Source organism: Gadus morhua, chromosome 22, assembly GCF_902167405.1.
Source record: "Gadus morhua chromosome 22, gadMor3.0, whole genome shotgun sequence".
Classification (NCBI taxonomy): Eukaryota; Metazoa; Chordata; class Actinopteri; order Gadiformes; family Gadidae; genus Gadus; species Gadus morhua.
In genome coordinates, this window is record NC_044069.1 from 19,870,066 (window position 1) to 19,889,039 (window position 18,974).

Sequence of the window (18,974 nt, forward strand, 5' to 3'; positions counted from 1 at the left end):
TGCACATTCACTCCTATTCAAACACTGATTTCAATATTGCTTGTTAAACAATCTTTTTAGTTATTTTGCAACCTGTTGTCCTATTCTACAATGTTGAGCCAGATATTTGTTTAGATCAGAGAGAAAAGGGAATTCAGATGATTTCTAATTTTGAAACGCAGGCTATACTGCTGGCAAACCAAGAACAACAAAGCACAGGTTTTTTCATTCATTCTTTGGTCACTGTTTAACAAGATCTTTGTGAATGAGAAAACATGGATATTTGCTTATAATTGATTAGCTACTTAATACTTGAACCAAATGTGTATATCTTTTTTGTACACCGTTGAGGTGACTTTGTTGCGGATCCTTACGGAGGAGAGTTTGGAGACGTATTGAGGTGACTTTGCTCCCCCCCCCAGGTTACCACACCTCTGTGTTCGGGGTGAACAGCGACTGTCTCCTGGAGGGCCTGACCAACGTGAAGACCGGGGGCTGTCTGGTGGAGGTGGTGCCCTCGCTGCCTCGCCTCCAGCTCACCACCTCCCTCCCACGGTCAGAATATGTCTCCCATGTCCCCCTCTCCCACTTTCATGCTGATCTGGAGGTTAAAGGAAAATGGTCATGCTTTTCTGACATGAACATGTGAAAAAAATCTTGGTCTGCGAACATCAAAAGTTTTGAAAGGTTAGCCTGTTGCAATTCCTGGACCAATAACATCAAAAGTTAAACTTTCTATGATTTTTCTTCCCAGAAACTAAAATGATGTTTGATGTTGCCTTCTTTCAACACGTATGAAGCTGATATTATAAAATGGCCGACCGTGACGGTTTCCCTTTAATGTACGCCCTGAGTCATAATCCGATCACACAAGCAACCCTAATCATTAATGGCATTTGAGTAGACAAATAAATCATTAGTGGCTAAATATAGCTCATATTTTCCAGGGCATATTTGTGCTAACGTGCTACTGGAGTTTTTAACTTCAGTAGCAAGTACTTGGGGATATCTCTACACATTGGAGAACATTTGTATTAATATACACATCCCTGTCACTTTTTTTTTTCATTAAGATAAATTGTGCTTTATCACAAAGCAGTCTTTCACAATTTTTCGTAACTCGTCACATTTCTCAGCGTATACGTTTTATACTCACTGCAGTTTCGGTTTGGTCACTGACCCCTCCATTCGCTGAGAACAGTGGAATATCCATGGAGACGGGGGGTCAGAGTTCAGATTGTGGAGATAAACGCAATTAACCACACCTGCTTTGAATTTGTGTTTGTTTGTTTTCTCCCCAATCAAGTAATGTTCTTGAAACCCTTGTCAAGCAACATTTTCCGCAAGAAATATGCCGCCTGCTTAAGTGTATAGTGAACGAGGTACTCTAACTATCACAATCACTCAAAGCCCGCCACGCTTAATGCGCCTCAATACCTTGGCCACGGATCTAAACCTTTGTGTCTCCATCACATGGTGTTGGTGAGAAGACCTTTTTATGGACACCTACCCTTTTACGCAGGCTTTCTCATTTCCTTTTTCCCCAATCCCATGAGCACCAAGTTGTAAAAATAGCAATGGCAAGAATAACATTCATGGCCACACAGAGAGAACAACTCAAATTATTGTGTCTTATTCTGCCTATAAACAATGATGATGGGGATTAGAGGGGGGGGGATTAGAGAGCTACAGGAAGGGTCTGTGTCTCTCGGTGGGATAAGCACAGCGATCCTTCAGGTGCACTTCAGATGGGTAAACACTTTTGATGTAATGCTGCTGATCCGATGTTAAAGGGGTAGTTCGGAATTTTGGTCATAGGGCCAGATTCCCAAGTTAGCCTTTGTGTTCTTTATCATTGGAGACAGTTTTCAACGCATTTCATTCGGTCCTTCTAATTGCAGAGTTTGCTCATGCTAGGCTAGCGCACGGAAACGGGCAATACTAGCCTGCTAATAAAACAGTCTTACCCACTCCACAGTACACCCGAGGCAAATCAACTATAACGCCAGACGGTCGATGTAATTGTCTGTGTTGATAGAATAGTGTTAGAAATAAAACCAAGCATTTTGAGGGACTTGTTGTGTCCCAGCAGGTTATATTCCTGGTAGTAGGCTACGGCAGCGGCGGACTGATACCTAGGTTAAATTCCGCTGCTGCTGAGAAAATAGTCCCTCAAAATGCGATGATTCATGCGATGCGAGGTTAGTTTTATTTCTAACATTATTCTATCAACACAGACATTTACATCTATAGTCCGGCGTTATAATTGATTGACCTCGGGTGTACTGTGGAGTGGGTAAGACTGTTTTATTAGCAGGCTAGTATTGCGAACTCTGCAACTAGAAGGACTGACTGAAATGTGTTGAAAACTGTCTCCAATGATAAAGAACATCAAGGCTAACTTGGGAATCTGGCCCTATGTCCAAAATTCCAAACTACCCTTTGAATTTAACAAGGCCCTGACAATAATTATTATTGGTCATTTATAAGAGTAAGTCTGTTGTTATCGTGATGAAGGTCTGTCTATAATGGACCAAGGTGATCGCACCTAGTCTAGTCTTGAATTTTCATGGCCAAAAAAGACTTTAGTCCTATACCAACGGGCAGAAAGAGAAATTGTTGTTTTTGCCCCGAGACGAATATGAACCCTATTTCGGCCCCGTTCACAGCACTCCAGACCTTTTAATGATCCAAGACCTCACAGATTCATACGAAAAATAATTACTGAAAATCACTGATGTATGACCATGATTGGGGTCATTACACACCAGCATTCTTGTTATTGTTGGCGCAATTGAGTGACGTTGATGTCCATTACACTGTCAATAAGCGATACATCTACGCTCCATCACACTGGATTGGGATGTAAAGCCATTATTTGGCCTTCAGCTCATCAAGACATTAAATGAATGAAGCATCCAAAAAGGAAAAGCCCTTGCGTTTTTCTAATTTATACTGAATATTAGTATAAATGAATCCAGAATTCAAAACAAAGCAAATAATTTTAAATGCTGCCTAAAAACATTGATAACAAACATAGATATACAAGCCGGTTGTCCTGCTGTCAAGTCATGCAGCAGATTGGTCAATGAAAGCCAAGACGAATGGCTGTCCTCCTGACCCACAGCCAGTGATCCTCCACCTCCACACTGACCTCGCTCCAGGTCGGTGAACGTGCTGGCGCCGCTGTCCAAGGAGGAGCTGTCCAGCCGCGTGTCCCTGCAGCTGTTCAACGGAGAGACCCAGCAGCTGACCATCACCCTGGAGAACATCGGCACCGAGGACATCCAGAGCCTGGAGCTCACCTCCAAGATGGTCAACACCAAAGGTACAGGCCTCAATGTGACCCCCTTTTAGGGTGTGACACGCAGGCTTTTACCTCATCCATGGCAGAGCACGAGCAGTGACATTGCGGTTGAAGATGCTGTAGGTGGGAATAGTGCTATCTGTAAGAAATGCCGTAGCCAGCCATCGGTTATTAATGAGTGAAATGCTCAGTGAGCATATCTGTTCTGGTTGACTGCACATTCCACTTTTGGAGACTGTAAACATTTTAGTCTGCACCCAGCTTGTTTCTGACCAATCAGGGCCTTTCTTTCCTGATTCCATTGAGGTTCCATCTTGCCTGTCAATCATACTCCTGCGTTATCATAGCTCCATCACAGGGGGCTGAAGTGCGACGCTTCTCAATGGCGGGGAAACCAAGGGCAGAGATGGAGGGAGCTTTTTCCTTTTAGTAGTGAATTACTTTCCAAATCGTGCTCCCCCTCTCTTTGTATCCCTCCAGTATCTTACGTACTGCAGCTTTAAGTGCACATCGAGTCCTTTTGGCTAAACCATTTGTCACAAAACGACGTGTTGTGTCTGTGCAAAGTAAAGCGCTTGAGGCGAAGGCGGTTTTTGGTGGACCTCTCCATCTCCCTGCTGGGGCTGTCCACAGTCCCCCACCCCCCCTCGCCTCTCCTCCCTTTCCTGCTCCGCGTCACAGGGGTTTCCTGAGCCCATTGTTTGTTCTTCATCTGCTTCCTCACCTGCACGCGACCTTGGCCCCCTGCCTTGTTTCCAATCCCTTTGTTCAACACCTGCTCGGCACTTTAGATCTCTGCAGTCTGTCTGTCAAAGTCTCTCTCGGTCTCTCGGTCTCTCTCTGTCTTTTTCTCTCCATCTCTATCTGCCACGCCCCATTTCCCCCACCTGGCCGAGGCAATATGTCTCTGACAGCGTGTTTTCCCATTCGCCAGTTGGTTCACGTAGTCGCTCTGTGTGTTTCACTGGTTGACTTCTACGATCAAACGTGCACCCCTCCGGCGAAAGTAACAGTGGAGGTGCAATACTGATCCCACCTCACCTTTTGCATGCACGCGCATGAACAAATAACCATCTGTGCTTCCTTCAAAGTAACATTTGACAGATAAATACTTTTGAGCATGAGCATTTTGTATACAGGGATGCATGAACTTAATTTAGTCAATTAGTTCTTCAACAATACTACAGCAATCATCCTGTACATAATGCTACATTTTCATTGTTACTTTCCTACTTTTTTTTTTACTCCAGAGTGTTTTACTCTGTTAAGTTTCTGAAGAATAAAACGCAGCCATTCACAAGTCAATCCAAGCAGGGAATTCTTCTGTATAAATCGTTTTATTCTGGTCCACTTTTACCCCCCCGCAAACCACCATGGGAAAATCTCCTGACGACAGTCACTGTGGTCTGGAAATGATGTGGCTATAACTGGAGCTACAACTCAAGCCACTAGAGGTTCCTATTGGGAAAATGTTCATGATGCAGGTTTAAGAGCATGCTTAAAGAACTGACCAATGAACACCTACTGGTGACCATGGGGAATGTTGCCACGCCCACTTCTAGTATCAACCAAGTGTAGTTATCGAAATTTAGGAATTTTGTCAATTTAATGTAACACTTGGGGTCTGCCCGAAGTTTAGCAACTGAACTTCTGGTCAACAAAGACCACCTTTGAGAACTGCTGCAGAGAGCAATTAAGGTTTTCTTGAGCGGCTTAAAAGGATGTCTGGCAGAACAGGTTTTTAATTAGTAAAAAGGTTCAAATGTCAAGCATAAAATTTCACATTTAAACCATCATTGTACTTGTATTGGTGTGGGAACAAAATACAAACCAGTATTGGATAGACACAGAAGGCTTTGCCGGTCAAAGAAGAGGATTACCGCAATATATTTCGAAAATAGCCCTAACCCCTGTGTACAAAAGGGATTTCCTAACAGACGCCTTGTTGTTGTTCTTAAAGTAAGTAGGAGTAAGGTTGGAAGAAGACTGCTGTTATGGTAATGCATCTATAATTGTGGCTGTGTATTGGAACATTTCTAGTCCCTGCGCCATAAATCATTCCAACTGATTTTGTGTCATGCGTTGGGATCATTACACAGATAGTACCATTCTTCTCCTTGATGTCGCAGTTTGCCTCGTGTCGTGTTATCTGGGATACATCGCAATTCACTTGTTTTTAATTCATTCAAAGCAAGAGCAAAACGGAAACGCAGCATCCGGCGCATAACTTAGCGGGCTTATCATGCTGCACAGTATGGGAGGTTGTTCCCGTGCTAATTAATCTGTATAGAAGTAACACAATCATGTGGTGTATTTGTTTCGCGCCACTATCCGTATGATGTAGGGAATTGTATGGCATTGATCGCAGCTGGTCTGAGCAGAAACCCTAATCTCTATTTCAGTTGATAAGGCGCCTGCTTTAGAACCATGATATAATGTCTAGTTTCCCTACTTTAATTCTAACTATACATCGGCCCGGTTGTCAGGACGATGCATTAGTCGTGGCGTCTGGTGTCTTTTTGGAAAGGTCCGTCGAGGTTCGCTACCAACTGTTGCCGAGCTAATGAGATGAACGAAGCAGGTGCACCCCATCCGTCAACAGGCAGACCGTCAGTAATCCACACCCCCGGGTCGCCACGGTTTGTTATAGAAGGGCTGCGGGGTGATGGCCGCGAGGCTTTGGTATAAGAGGCGGGCCGCCTAGACACTAACGTCTGAACACCTCCGCCGTCGGAGCCGATGCTTCTCTCTTTCTTCAGTTGGACTTGAGACTGATGCATGGGAACTGCGTTATTAATCACGTGACTCGGAAGACCTGTAGCCGGGAATAAACGGAGATGTAGTATCCTCTGCCATTTCCCTAGGAGAGCTCTTACACAGCGCTTCATTACCACCCGAAGAAAGAGCCGCCGGCGGGCAATTACTGTGTACCACTGCTGAGCCCCGAGACCTTTTGAAGGCCATTTAATGTCACATCAGCTTTCTTCTGGATGCGGTGGTGCATGGGGGGGGGGCTTTGCGGCTGTCTGTTTCACTGGAGGTGGTTTAATTTGCTGCTTCTCCTTTTTTGGTTGTGCCTAGATAGTGAACCACTTCAACTAACGTTAATAAGTTGTTTTGTGGCTTACGATGAGACTTGCATGTTCAGTAGATTTACATTCCTTGTTACGAGAGGATATTGGATTATTTGAGCTTTTTAGTGACGGATGATATAACAATGGCACAGAGCGAAAGGAGCGTTGTTTTAACACTTAATTTCAAAAGACAATTAAAGGTTTGCACCCGTCTTCGATTTTGAAATGTTAGTTTGTGAGTTTGTTTTTCTCGCTTTGATGGGAAACTCTAAAAATATAGAAATTAGAAGACCGTCATAAACCATTGGAAATTCCAGCTAAATATGGAACATAAACCATCAGACACTGAGAGAACTGACAGTACATGTAGAAACAGCCTTGCAGCTAGCTTGCTTTTATTAGCAGGTTTTTCACACACTAGTTGACTCTCGGTCACAAACCGAGCTAGCACTCCTGTGCAGCAACTGTCTGATTTGTTATTGGCTTGCTGGGATGCATTGTTTGTCTCCCTTGTCATCTCCAATTTCTTTGGGCTTTTATTTTTGACAATTAAAAACAAAGAACTACACCAAACTTCCTCTCAAACTTGGGATATTGAAGCTGTAATGGTTTGCTTATATTGATATGCTTTTAGGGCAATGTTTGTTTTCATCATCATCCAGCTCAAATAAAACAGTGGACATTTACTAAAAAGTACATCTGATACGTCCTCATAGACACTCTTTATGGTTTTATTGAAAGTGAAAAGAACATAAAAATAACATAAAAAGATAAAGAACGGAAATATTGTGTTTGAAGTCCTTTAAGGGCGCGTTATTTGCGCCACATGTGTTTTGCTCTATTGTAAATTGTTCTTGTTCTAGGTTGTCACGCTACAAATATGAGGCCCGAATCATTCCTCCATGCTTTGGGCTTCATGTGAAAAAAGGATTTGAGAATGAGTCAAAGTCGGGGAGCCTCAAAATGTAATCATGAAGAAAACGGATCAGCTCCTGTAATTATGGCAGCGACCAGCCTACTAGATATACTTAATGTACGGAACGCAATCAAAGCTATTGTTGAAGTTTGCCACTCCCCGTATCAGTTGGATCCAATGCTTAAAGTAAATGTGAACCTACGTTTCCTTTGGCCCTATCTTGTGATACAGGAGCAATGTAGAAACCTCTAGACATTCAGTCAGTTAACCACAGCATTCAACACAAGTTGACGTCAACTCCGCATTTCCTATTCCTTGATGGATTTTTTTCTTGCTGGCTGTTTTAATGTTTGCAATGCAAAGCAGGCTTAGTCGCCACTAGCCTCTACTTTAGCTTGTCATCCCAGTTATCTATACCTGGTTAGGCAACGCTAGTAGAAATGCAGATAGCAGGGATATTTTTACAAATAGCTTTGTTTTTACGATTAATATTGCAACAAAGTAGCAATGCATACAATTATCATTTATCACAGCCCTTAGAATCGGACAACATTTTTTTTTGCTCTCCCGAGAGAAAGTGAAGTGTCACTTGTTGAGACTCGTGGTTTTTGCGACTGGTTAACTTGAGTCTGGGTCTCAGGTCTCCAGGCCTCCAACTATTTTAAACAGTGAGTAGGATCCATGCCAAAAGTGTACATGAACAAAAAAAGTAGAAAATGGCATCTGTCAAATAAAAATCAGACTTATAATTCCATACGTTTGCAATTTTCCTTTTATATATCAGTCTACTGGAAATGTTAGTCATTTGATCAGCATCATGTCCCACCTTTAGACACCCAGGTTTAACCATCAATGGTCAATGCAAAGCACCATAAGAATCTTGATGCATATAAACGTGCCTACTGGTCAATGGTACTCAACTCTGAGTCATTGCAACAACCGAGTGGAAGACCCAGATGTAAATGTACTTGTAGGTAAGGGGGAGGTCAGTTAGCACATTGTTTGGTTGCCACACTAGCAGGGTACCAGACAACATTGGCGAAATACATTTGCAACAGGTTGCTTAGGTGGTAAAGGCAGGGACTGTGACAATTTTACACACAAAACAATAGAATCGTGTACGGTGATGACAGCACAGTATTAGACAATATTAGTACAAATCTGTTAGCGCTTGGCTATGACATTCTTTAAAGCTGTCTGATGCTATCTTGGACTTCTACAACCAATGGGGAGCATTTTATCTGTAACATACAGTCCGGCCCTCTCCTCTGCACCGAATGCGGATTTTGATGAAATATTTTAGTTGGCTAGGGCCTTTTCAAATGAAATGGTGCTTATGGGATTGTTAATGCTCACTACCAGGTACAAATAACACTGCTGGTTTGAATGTTTATGATAACCTGACTCATTGTTTGATTTTGAACCACATTTTAGTTGCATTAATATAAATGTGATTCTCCCCCCGGTACACTTTATTGGTTGGACCAATGCAACAGTTTCCGATGTTGGAGAGACCGGTCCTCTCTGACCAACCGTGTTCCTAACCAGAGGGGGATGGTCTCGCCGCAGCTAAGCACAACCTAAAGCGTCCAAAACGTCTTACCGTGAATTCAGAAACACGGTGTTAATACCAGGGAGCAGGTAGCAGTTGGGCATCTCGTTCAAGATGGACAAGGGGGATACAACCCAGTACATCCCGGCTGGAAGTCCAACACCCTGAACACTACATTACCCAGCTCCCCCACTTTAAAGAAAAGAGCTCTATAAGAGACAGAAGACATACATAACTTTACGCCCGTTAAGAGTCGTAGGTCGCTGTATGTTTTGCTCAGTACCAGAGATCAATGACGATTGGACGGTAGCCTAGCCTTGCTCGAGTGTGAACGCATTGTTTGGAGACCAGTGCATCTGCTGGGCCTGTGGCCGCTCAGCACAGTAACTGCAGGGACAGCCGCCCCGCACATGAGTCAACTTTGAAATGGCAGCTCTTTGAGAGGCCGATAATTAGCACAAATTGGTACGTGCTCCTTTCTGCTCCACAGACATAATGCCGCTTCTGCGTCTCTGAAGCTTATTAGCATGCACCGAATGAAGCCCACAGTGTCTGACTGTTGACTGTACAGAACGACCGGCTCCTTCAGTGTCCCGCAGAATATACCTCAGTGCCGGGGCGAAAGGGTGACAGCTCACACAAGGTCATGCATTTTAACTTCCAAAGAGCTACACAGCACGGGTGTGCTTGTTGTTAACATACTTGTATATTTATCTGACCTCCTGTTTCAGTGTTACTACCATGACTCGATGAATGAATTGTTAAATGAATAGTTATATTCTTAGCTAATTTAGTACATTTGTATATGTTTTTCTATTATTCCTTATTATTCCCTAAGGTGCATTTTCATTTGGTAGCCAACATTTCTTTGCATGGTTACTTTTCACTGCAAACTGCTCTGCACTTTGACCACTGATGTTGAATTCCCCCTCACGGATCAATTTAGTACTTTAGTAGCTTACATTATTCTATATCTTAGGAGCTCCATAGGAGGACTGGGCAGGATGTTATTGTTGCACTGGTACATTATTTGGATGCATTCCACCAAAATGAATATTTCAAGCCTTTATTTGATTTAATCGTGATGATTATGGCTTACAGCTCATGAAACCCCGAAATTCAGTGCCTCGGAAATTTAGAATATTACCTAAGACCAGTAAAATAATATTTTCGTCCTTCTGAAAAGTATGTTCTTGTATATGCACACAGCCCTTGGTTGGGGCTCCTTTCATGAATGACCGCATCAATGCAGAGTGGCATGGAGTCGATCGGCCTTTGGCCCTGCCTCTGTTAAGGTTGCTTCGATAACGGCCTTCAGATGGTCTGCATTGTTTGGTCTCTTGTCTCTCATCTTCCTCTTGACAAGACCACATACATACATGCCTCAGTCCACACCTTGTCCACACATTTTGAATGGCCTTTGCTTGACAATCCTCTCAGAGCAGCGGTTATCCCTGTTGCTTGTGCACCTTTTTCTACCAAACTTTCTCCTTCCAACTTTCTATAAATATGCTTGTATAGAGTTCTCTGTGAACAGCCAGCTTCTTTAGCGATGACCTTTTGATGCCTAGGCTACTTGTGGAGGGTGTCAATGAGGGTCTTCAGTGTCAAGTCGGCAGTCTTCCCATGATGGTGAAGCCTGCTGAACCAGACTGAAGGACCATTGAAGGGCTCAGGAAACCTTACCCAGTAGAGGTGATTAGCGGATTAGAGAGTGACACATTGAGTCTACAATATGGAACTTTTTCACAATATTCACATTTTCTGAGATACTGAATTTTTGAGCTGTAAGCCATAATCATCAAGATTAATTCCAATAAAGGCTTGAAATATCTCACTTTGGGTGTGTTCAATTGATATAATATGAGTTTCACATTTTAAATGGAATTATAGATTTATATTTTTTTTCCACAATAATAATAATTAATAATAATTGATAGAGATGCACGTGTGTGTGTGTGTGCGTGTGTGTGTGTGTGTGTGTGTGTGTGTGTGTATGTAGACATATAGATATATATCTATACACCTCTACAACACCTCCAGTCCCTCTGATCCTCTTTTATCGTGGAAAAATGTGACAGAAAAACCGAATGCCCCAATTTCCATGAGGATATGGCCCGCTTCATACCATCTGGGTGTGTTCACCATCATGGGGCCTTACTCCTTAATTACGCTGACCCGTTGCCCTTACCTGCCTCCAGGACATAAAACGGACTCCTCTGGCCTTTCCTCCATGCTAGTGTGTGTCTGCCATGGCTCCCTGCCTGCCCTCGGTCTTCTCTCTGTCTGGGAAGAGGATGAATAAAAGATGAAGGGCGGTAATAGGAGGGCGTCTGTGCCAAAGCAAACAATGATATTTCTGTATGACAACTGTCTTCAAAAAAGGGGATATGTGCGTGTGCGCACTCTCTCTTTTTCGGTTTGGTAGCAGAGGAACATTGCACTTTCCCACAGTGGTCAACAGGGGGCAGTGGATGTAGCCAGAATCGACAGTGTTACTCAGATGACTGGTAATATTTGGATTGATTGCTTTCTCGACTGGCAATTACACTATTAACAACAATGTGGCTGAACATTTTGACTCGTGATTATCATACGATTTCAGGGTTCTGTGTTATCGGGGCTTTTCAATGCTAATGGTTTAGGTTGCTTCTATTGAAGAAATTGTATCCCTTTGGTCCAAAACAGCTCCCGATCACATGGTTCTCACAATGATGACAGGTGGTGTTTTGTGAAATCCAGAAAATGACGTGTGTTTATACATGTGTGTATATGTATATATATAGGAGCAATATGCTTGGATTAGTAGATGTTTTTCTTATGAATTATTTATAACTGCCTCAGTGATGTCTTGCTCAGTCTCAGACAGGGGATCTTCTCAGAGTTAACGCCAAAGAGATATTATGAAGAATGTCAACCAAAATACACAACTCTGGCTACAAGCAAAAGGATTTAGTCCACCTAGATTAGCGGCGTACAAGTGACAGCAATGCGTCAGGGTGATTTCCCTTGGCCTGTGTCCAAGAGTTGACTTTTGATGTTGTCGCCGTTGTGTTGTGTGGTTGTGTTGTGTTCTTTTCTGTGAACCTAAGTGTGTGGTGCAGAAAGCGGAATTCCCTAATGCACGTGTGTTGGGTGGAGGCAAACAATGAGAGCCAATCGGAGCCCACTGTATTGATTGTGTCAATTGGCTCCGCTCACGGCCCTAATTAGTTTGTGACTGAGGCTTAAAATGGAATTGGCAAGCTTGCTGAATTTTTAATCTTTGATCCATTTGGGGGGAATTTGTGCTGTTTGTGTAGCTATTACGAGGTGGCTGGCTCTCTACACGCCGGTGTTACTCAGGTGGGGTTTTTTATGAGGCTTTATTCGAGGACACACATATCCATGTTAAATGCCCACCATACAAAATCACTACAACCAGAAAGGAGTTGTATGCGAGCCACCACAGCTGTAATTGTCACATTTCTCCTACACCTGTTCGCCAAGGGCCTTTGCTTTCCCTCCCCCTCTGCGGTCAGTGCCCGCCTGCGCCCCTACCCTCGTTTTATTCAATCTATAGAACGCCATCATTTATACATGTTTAGAGTCATGTTTTTGTCTTTAGTAGTCTTTAGTAGTCTTTAGTAAATGCCAGTGTTGGTCTCTCTCTTTATCTTTGTATTCTCATCATGGGGCTGATACATTAAAGATCCCATATCATGCTTTTTTTGGGTTAAGTATTGCATTTGGGAGTATTATTAGAATAGGGCTACATGTCTGTATGTTAGAAATACCCCTTATGATTCTCATACTGTTCATATCTGCAAAACCAATTTCAGCGTCTTTCAAAAACGTTCTGTTTTGTAGCGTGTGGCTTTAAGGCCCGCCTCCCGAGTTGCAAAGTCTGCTGTGATTGGTCAGCACGCAAAATGAAGTTTGTACGCAAACGTGCTGTTTCACGCAAATACATGGCTCCGATTTTTCTAGATTAGGAGAAGAGAACATGTTTACATGCGTCAAATAAAGGGCAAAGGGAAAATTCGGAAAAGCATGATATCAACCCCATAAGGAAAACCATTGGGCCGGCATACCCCCCCCCCCCCCCCCCCCCCCCCCCCACACCTGCGTAGGCAGCGGGGCAGGTTGATGCAGTTGATGTATCATTCATTTGATGTTCCCCCGGCTCGGCCTGGATGCAGCTGAGTCATGAGACTCAGGTGGTCGGGATTGAGGGTGTAATTTACACTTCAATTCTTCAGCATAGAGGGAAAATAAATGGACTGAAAAGAGGAGGAAAAAAGCACCACAACAACACTTCTTGGTGGGTGACCTATCAACAGGTTAGCTTTCGCAATTTGCACCGGCCCAGGGGGCTGATTGCGGTAGAAGCGGCGTTAAAGGCGTCATATTAACATCTGGGATGTGCGAGCAGCTGTGCTACGCCACGGCTCCTGCTCCGCCCCCTCCCTCCTCCTCACCCCCTCCCCCCCCCCCCCCTCCTCAACACCACCCCCCCTCCTGCCCCCCCCTCCTGCCCCCCCCTCCTTCTCCCCCCTTCCTCCTCCTCCTGCCCCCCCCCCCCTCCTCCACAGCCCCTCTTTCCCCCCTCCCTTCTCACTACCACCCCCTCCTCACCACCACCCCCCCTCCCTCCTCACCACCACCCCACCCCCTACCCCCCCTCCCTCCTCACCAGGTGTGTTCCGACCAACACACCTGTCGTCCGCGATGTGTGCCAGTGCTTGTGCTGCCGCCCTTCTTTGAGGAAGGCGTGCATCATGTAATGTTCTCTCGTCGTGAGATGAAGGCAGCCCTCCCCTGAGTGTGTACGCCTGTGATGCTCCATTACCTCCCTCTGTCCCTCCCTCGACTCCCCCGCTCCATCCCAACGCCCGCTTTGATGGGGGACCCGTCTGCTGCTCTGGTGTCGTCTCCCTCCTCATGTGTGTTTGGTTCATTCCTTGTGTGTTGCTGTTGTGTTTGCAGATAAGATGTACGGGGAGTTTCTGAGCTGGGACCTGGCGGAGGCGGGCTCTCAGCTGCCCCTGAAGCCCGGCCAATCGGTGGCGGTGGCGGTGGGCGTGCGGGTCAAGCTGGACTTCTCCGGCCAGGAGAGCCTGCTGCAGGAGCTCAACGACGGTGAGCCGGGGGGCGGGGTCACGTGGAAACGTACCCAGCACGCGCACACGCACACACAGGGACGCTCACCGGCACGCGCATAAGCTGTGTCACTTACACGCACAAGCGCACATACACAGACACACACACACACAAGGGCATAAGCTCTTTCACTTAAACACACACATACAGACATATACACGCACGCACACGCGCGCGCACACACACACATGCCCGCGCATAAGCTGTGACACAGACACACACTCACCACACACATACACTCTCTGTCACAGACACACACTCACCAGACACACATACACACTCTCTCTGTCACTGACACACACTCACCAGACACACATACACACTCTCTGTCACAGACACACACTCACCAGACACACATACACACTCTGTCACATACACACTCCACCAGACACATTGTTAACCATGTGTTGCACATCCTTCATCCATCATCGTTAGATCCGATGCTATCCGTCCTGTGTTCAAACTGCATGCCCCACCCCCCTCCCCGCCCCCCTCTCCTCTGCGGTGAACACGCAGCTTAGCTTACTTTTCAGTCACACAACATTTCAATGTCAGTGCGCCTGGGAAAATGACATTCATTCCTATGACACCACTGTTGTTTTATTAAGCGCAATTTGTTTCCGTCTTGCTCATTTTAAGGTTGAATGTGGACCGTTTCAATGCTGGCGCTGTTAGTCAGTGAGACACTCTGAAAGCCCGTTTTACTGCCTATCTTCATCGGCCGCATTGATGGAGTCAATAAAGAACTGCAGCAAACATTTTTCACCGGGCATTTGGGATAATCATCACGCCGAGTTATACTTAGACTGATGTTTGTAGTGTACGGAGGGAAGGAATCGGGATCAGCCTATTCACAGTTCATTGGATGTTGCGGTCCTGAATTATTTACATACATATATAGTAGTATGTGTAAGTAAAGAGGAATGCATGTAGTATATGTGTGTCCCCTATATGCATCCAGCCGTGGCCAGCGCCGCTTGACTACGCGCCGCTGCAATCAGTCATGCCGATTTATATATAAATATACTGAATATACAGGTGCTGGTCATATTATTAGAATATCATGAAAAAGTTGATTTATTTCATTAATTCCATTTAGAAAGTCAAACCTGTAGAATGTATACATTCATTCCAAACAGACTGATACATTATAAGTGTTTTTTGCCAAAAAGAAGATGATTATAGCTGACAACCAATGAAAACCCTAAATTCAACATCTCAGAAAATTAGAATATGGTGAAAAGGTCAGATATTGAAGACACCTGGTGCCACACTCTAAATAGCTAACTAACTCAAAACACCTGGAAAAGCCTTTAAATGGTCTCTCGTTTTGATTCTGTATGACACACAATCATGGGGAAGACTGCTGACTTGACAACTGTCCAAAAGATGACCATTGATACTTTAAAGAAGGAGGGCAAGACACAAAAGGTCATTGCCAAAGAGGTTGGATGTTCCCAGAGCTCTGTGTCCAAGCACATTAATAGAGAGGCGAAGGGAAGAAAAAGATGTGGTAGAAAAGAGTGTACAAGCAAGAGGGATAAACGCGCCCTGGAGTGGATTGTCAAACAAAACCGATTCAAAAATGTGGGGGAGATCCACAAAGAGTGGACTGTAGCTGGAGTCAGTGCTTCAAGAAGCACCACACACCGACGTATGCAAGATATGGGCTTCAGCTGTCGCATTCCTCGTGTAAAGCCACTCTTGAATAAGAGACAACGTCAAAAGCGTCTCGCCTGGGCTCAAGACAAAAAGGACTGGACTGCTGCTGAGTGGTCCAAAGTTATGTTTTCAGATGAAAGTAAATTTTGTATCTCCTTTGGAAATCAAGGTCCCAGAGTCTGGAGGAAGACAGGAGAGGCACAGAATCCACGTTGCCTGAAGTCCAGTGTAAAATTTCCACAGTCAGTAATGGTCTGGGTTTCCATGTCATCTGCTGCTGTTGGTCCACTGTGTTTCCTGAGGTCCAGGGTCAATGCAGCAGTCTACCAGGAAGTTTTAGAACACTTTATGCTGCCTGCCGCGGACCAACTTTATGGAGGTGACGATTTCATTTTCCAACATGACTTGGCACCTGCACACAGTGCCAAATCTACCAGTACCTGGTTTAAGGACCATGGTATCCCTCTTCTTGATTGGCCTGCAAACTCACCTGACCTTAACCCCATAGAAAACCTATTGGGTATTGTGAAGCGGAAGATGCGAGATGCCAGACCCAACAATGCTGAAGAGCTGAAGGCCACTATTAAAGCAACCTGGGCTCTCATAACACCTGAGGAGTGCAACAGACTGGTCGACTCCATGCCACGCCGTATTGCTGCAGCAATTCAGGCAAAAGGAGCTGCAACTAAGTATTGATTGCCATACATGCTGAAACTTTCCATGTTCATACTTTTCAGTTGGCCCACATTTCTAAAAAATCATTTTTTGTACTAGTCGTAACTAATATTCTAATTTTCTGAGATACTGAATTTGGGATTTTCAGTAATTGTCAGTACTAATCATCCAAATTAAAAGAAATAAACATTTCAAATATATCACTCTGTGTGTAATGAATTGATATAATATGTAAGTTTCACGTTCTGAATATAATTACTGAAATAAATCAACTTTTTCATGATATTCTAATAATTTGACCAGCACCTGTATAACTGTTTGTGTATATATAATTCGTTTTTCCTTTATACTTGGGCAAATGCTATTTGTTTTATTTAAAAGCAGATACATCATAAGTGACAGTTACTGAATCCTTCTCAATTGTTTCATAGTCATTATTGTCCCGGCATTGCCGGGAGTGGCACGCAAAAGATGCCATCCGTCGTAGCGTAACAGGACGTAAGATGTTTTAACGGGAAGCCAACAGTCCAAAAGTTTTGCCTTCCCAGTTCCCACTGTCTGCAAGACTGTCTCTTGGCCCATATTCCGGCATTGCTATGCCATGTGTGACGCAAGACGAGAGTTTTACAGAACGTAGCTGAATGCCTGAATAGTGAAATATCTTGCGGTGCCTGAAAGGCTATCCTAGTAATTTACCAAGAACTATGTGTAAAAGGAGCTATCTAAAATACGCAGCTACTGTAGGTCTCGTTATCTCATGAATGGCTACTAGCCTACATATTTGATTGTGTGAACCAGAAACAATTGCATTTTAAACCTCAGACGGCGGTTCATTAATGAAGCATTTATACTAATAAGATAGGGTTTGCGTACACCGTGCTCTCACATGCTCTGTGTTCCTATGATCTGTTGTTATATAATTCCTGTGCTCGCACACATCTGCCCCGTGCACGCGCACATCAAGAATGCGCACTGCACGCACACACCAGCAAAGTGTGTGTGCACACATCTTGCCCCGTGCAGACTAAAACCTCTCTGTGCGCACGCGATGTGCGCTACACCCACACATCAACACGCACACATCAACAGTGTGCGCCACACGCAAACATCAGCATCAACATAGTGCACTTCACGTAGTTCGGCTGGAAACATTTTTGGGGGAAACACTGGTGTGCATCTGTGTTTAAACCTAGCCTCTGTATGGTAGAGTAGGATGTGTGAGGACACACAAGCCCCTTCCATATGCTTGGGGACGTGTGATGTTTGTGTGCGAGAATTTCCTCGTTTTCACCCTGATGGCCCTTTTCATGCTAAACACATTCGCCCCCATTCTCGCGCCTTTCCATCAAATTGGGTGCAGTTCCTCTTTTTAATTCAGAACCATGAAAAAAAAGAAAAATATATGTATATATATGGCCAAGCCTTGCTTCCTGTGTTACTGTGCTCTTCCCTCCTCTCTATCTCTCTCTCTCTTTCCTTTGAGTGTTCCTGTGTGTTGTGTGAATCCTCCTTGCTCTTCCTCTGCGTCCGTCCGTCCCCCCTCTCTCTCGACTCGCCTCACTCAAACGATTGTACTGCACAAAGCCTGACACTGGGTCTTGGTAAATATTAATGAGGGATCAATATGAACAGCTTTGTGGAAAGTCTGTGTGCGTCCGCATGGAGCTGCCTGTTTACTTTTGTGTGTGTGTGTGTGTGTGTGTGTGCGTGTGTGTGTGTGTGGAAGTAAACAAACAGGAGGACTGCATATCTTGCGGTGGTCCGTGACACCGCAACTCACCGGGTCATCTAAGCGGTGCAATATTCTAATTAGCACCACCGTAATCAGGGGGCCCTGAATTAAGCAGATAAGACCTATGCCCAGCCAACCACTAGCCCCCCTCCCCAGCCCCCCTCCAGCCCCCCTTTCCCTGAAGGAAAAAAGAGTGGCAGGACTTGCCCGCAACCCAGAGCTGCTTCAACTCATTGTGATGCTATCTGGGGCTTTAACCCCATGGTACCAAACCATTAATAAGGTGTTTGTATGCGGGTGGGCTTATTGGACTGAAGCCCCATTGTGGGGCTGCGTCGCGAGGCCAGAGTCCTGTGCGCAGCGAGATACCGAGTGCCGCTACCTTTTATTAGCTAATTAAAATTTCCAGAGCTAATAGTTTCGAGATGCACTCTGTTGCCTGCGGGATTATTTTTACCCGTGGTTGGCTGGGATTTATTTATTTTTTTTGTCCTTTATATGCCCCCCCCCCCCCCCCACGCTGGCCTCTTAACACTCAAAGTGTGGATTGAAAATGTATTTTCTTTTCAATCAACTTGGCTACCACATCACTTCACATATGTAAAGTAATGTTGTGTCAACGTTGTAAGGCATGTTAAACGCCACTGTATTTCCCCACACCCTGCACCTCATGGTGGTGACCAGTAGTTGTCCAAATTCTCAACCCAAGTTCTTCTCATCCCATCTCATCCTAGCATCTCTCCTCCAGGTATTGTTTTCCCTATGAATACTATTACACTGAATGATGGCAGAGTGTACTGTTCACAATCATAGGATTGTTGCTGTCAAGAAGAGCCCCCCCCCCCGTGTGTGTGTGCGTGCGTGCGTGCGCATGCGTGAGTGGGCGTGTGGGAGCTCTTCATGGCTGGGCCACTCGCCCCCAACAGATAAGAGCC

General features: G+C 44.7%; 1 protein-coding gene across 3 annotated transcripts in view; it reads left to right on the top strand.

Annotated features, from left to right (window-relative positions):
• trappc9 (trafficking protein particle complex subunit 9) overlaps window positions 1–18,974 on the top strand; it is a 143,398-nt gene that overhangs the window by 32,314 nt on the left and 92,110 nt on the right. For all 3 annotated transcript variants that reach the window (XM_030346841.1, XM_030346843.1, XM_030346842.1), the window contains 3 exons: window positions 402–534; window positions 3,144–3,307; window positions 13,797–13,949. In XM_030346841.1, coding sequence (XP_030202701.1) covers window positions 402–534; window positions 3,144–3,307; window positions 13,797–13,949 — 450 coding nt within the window. The remainder of the gene's footprint in view (window positions 1–401; window positions 535–3,143; window positions 3,308–13,796; window positions 13,950–18,974) is intronic.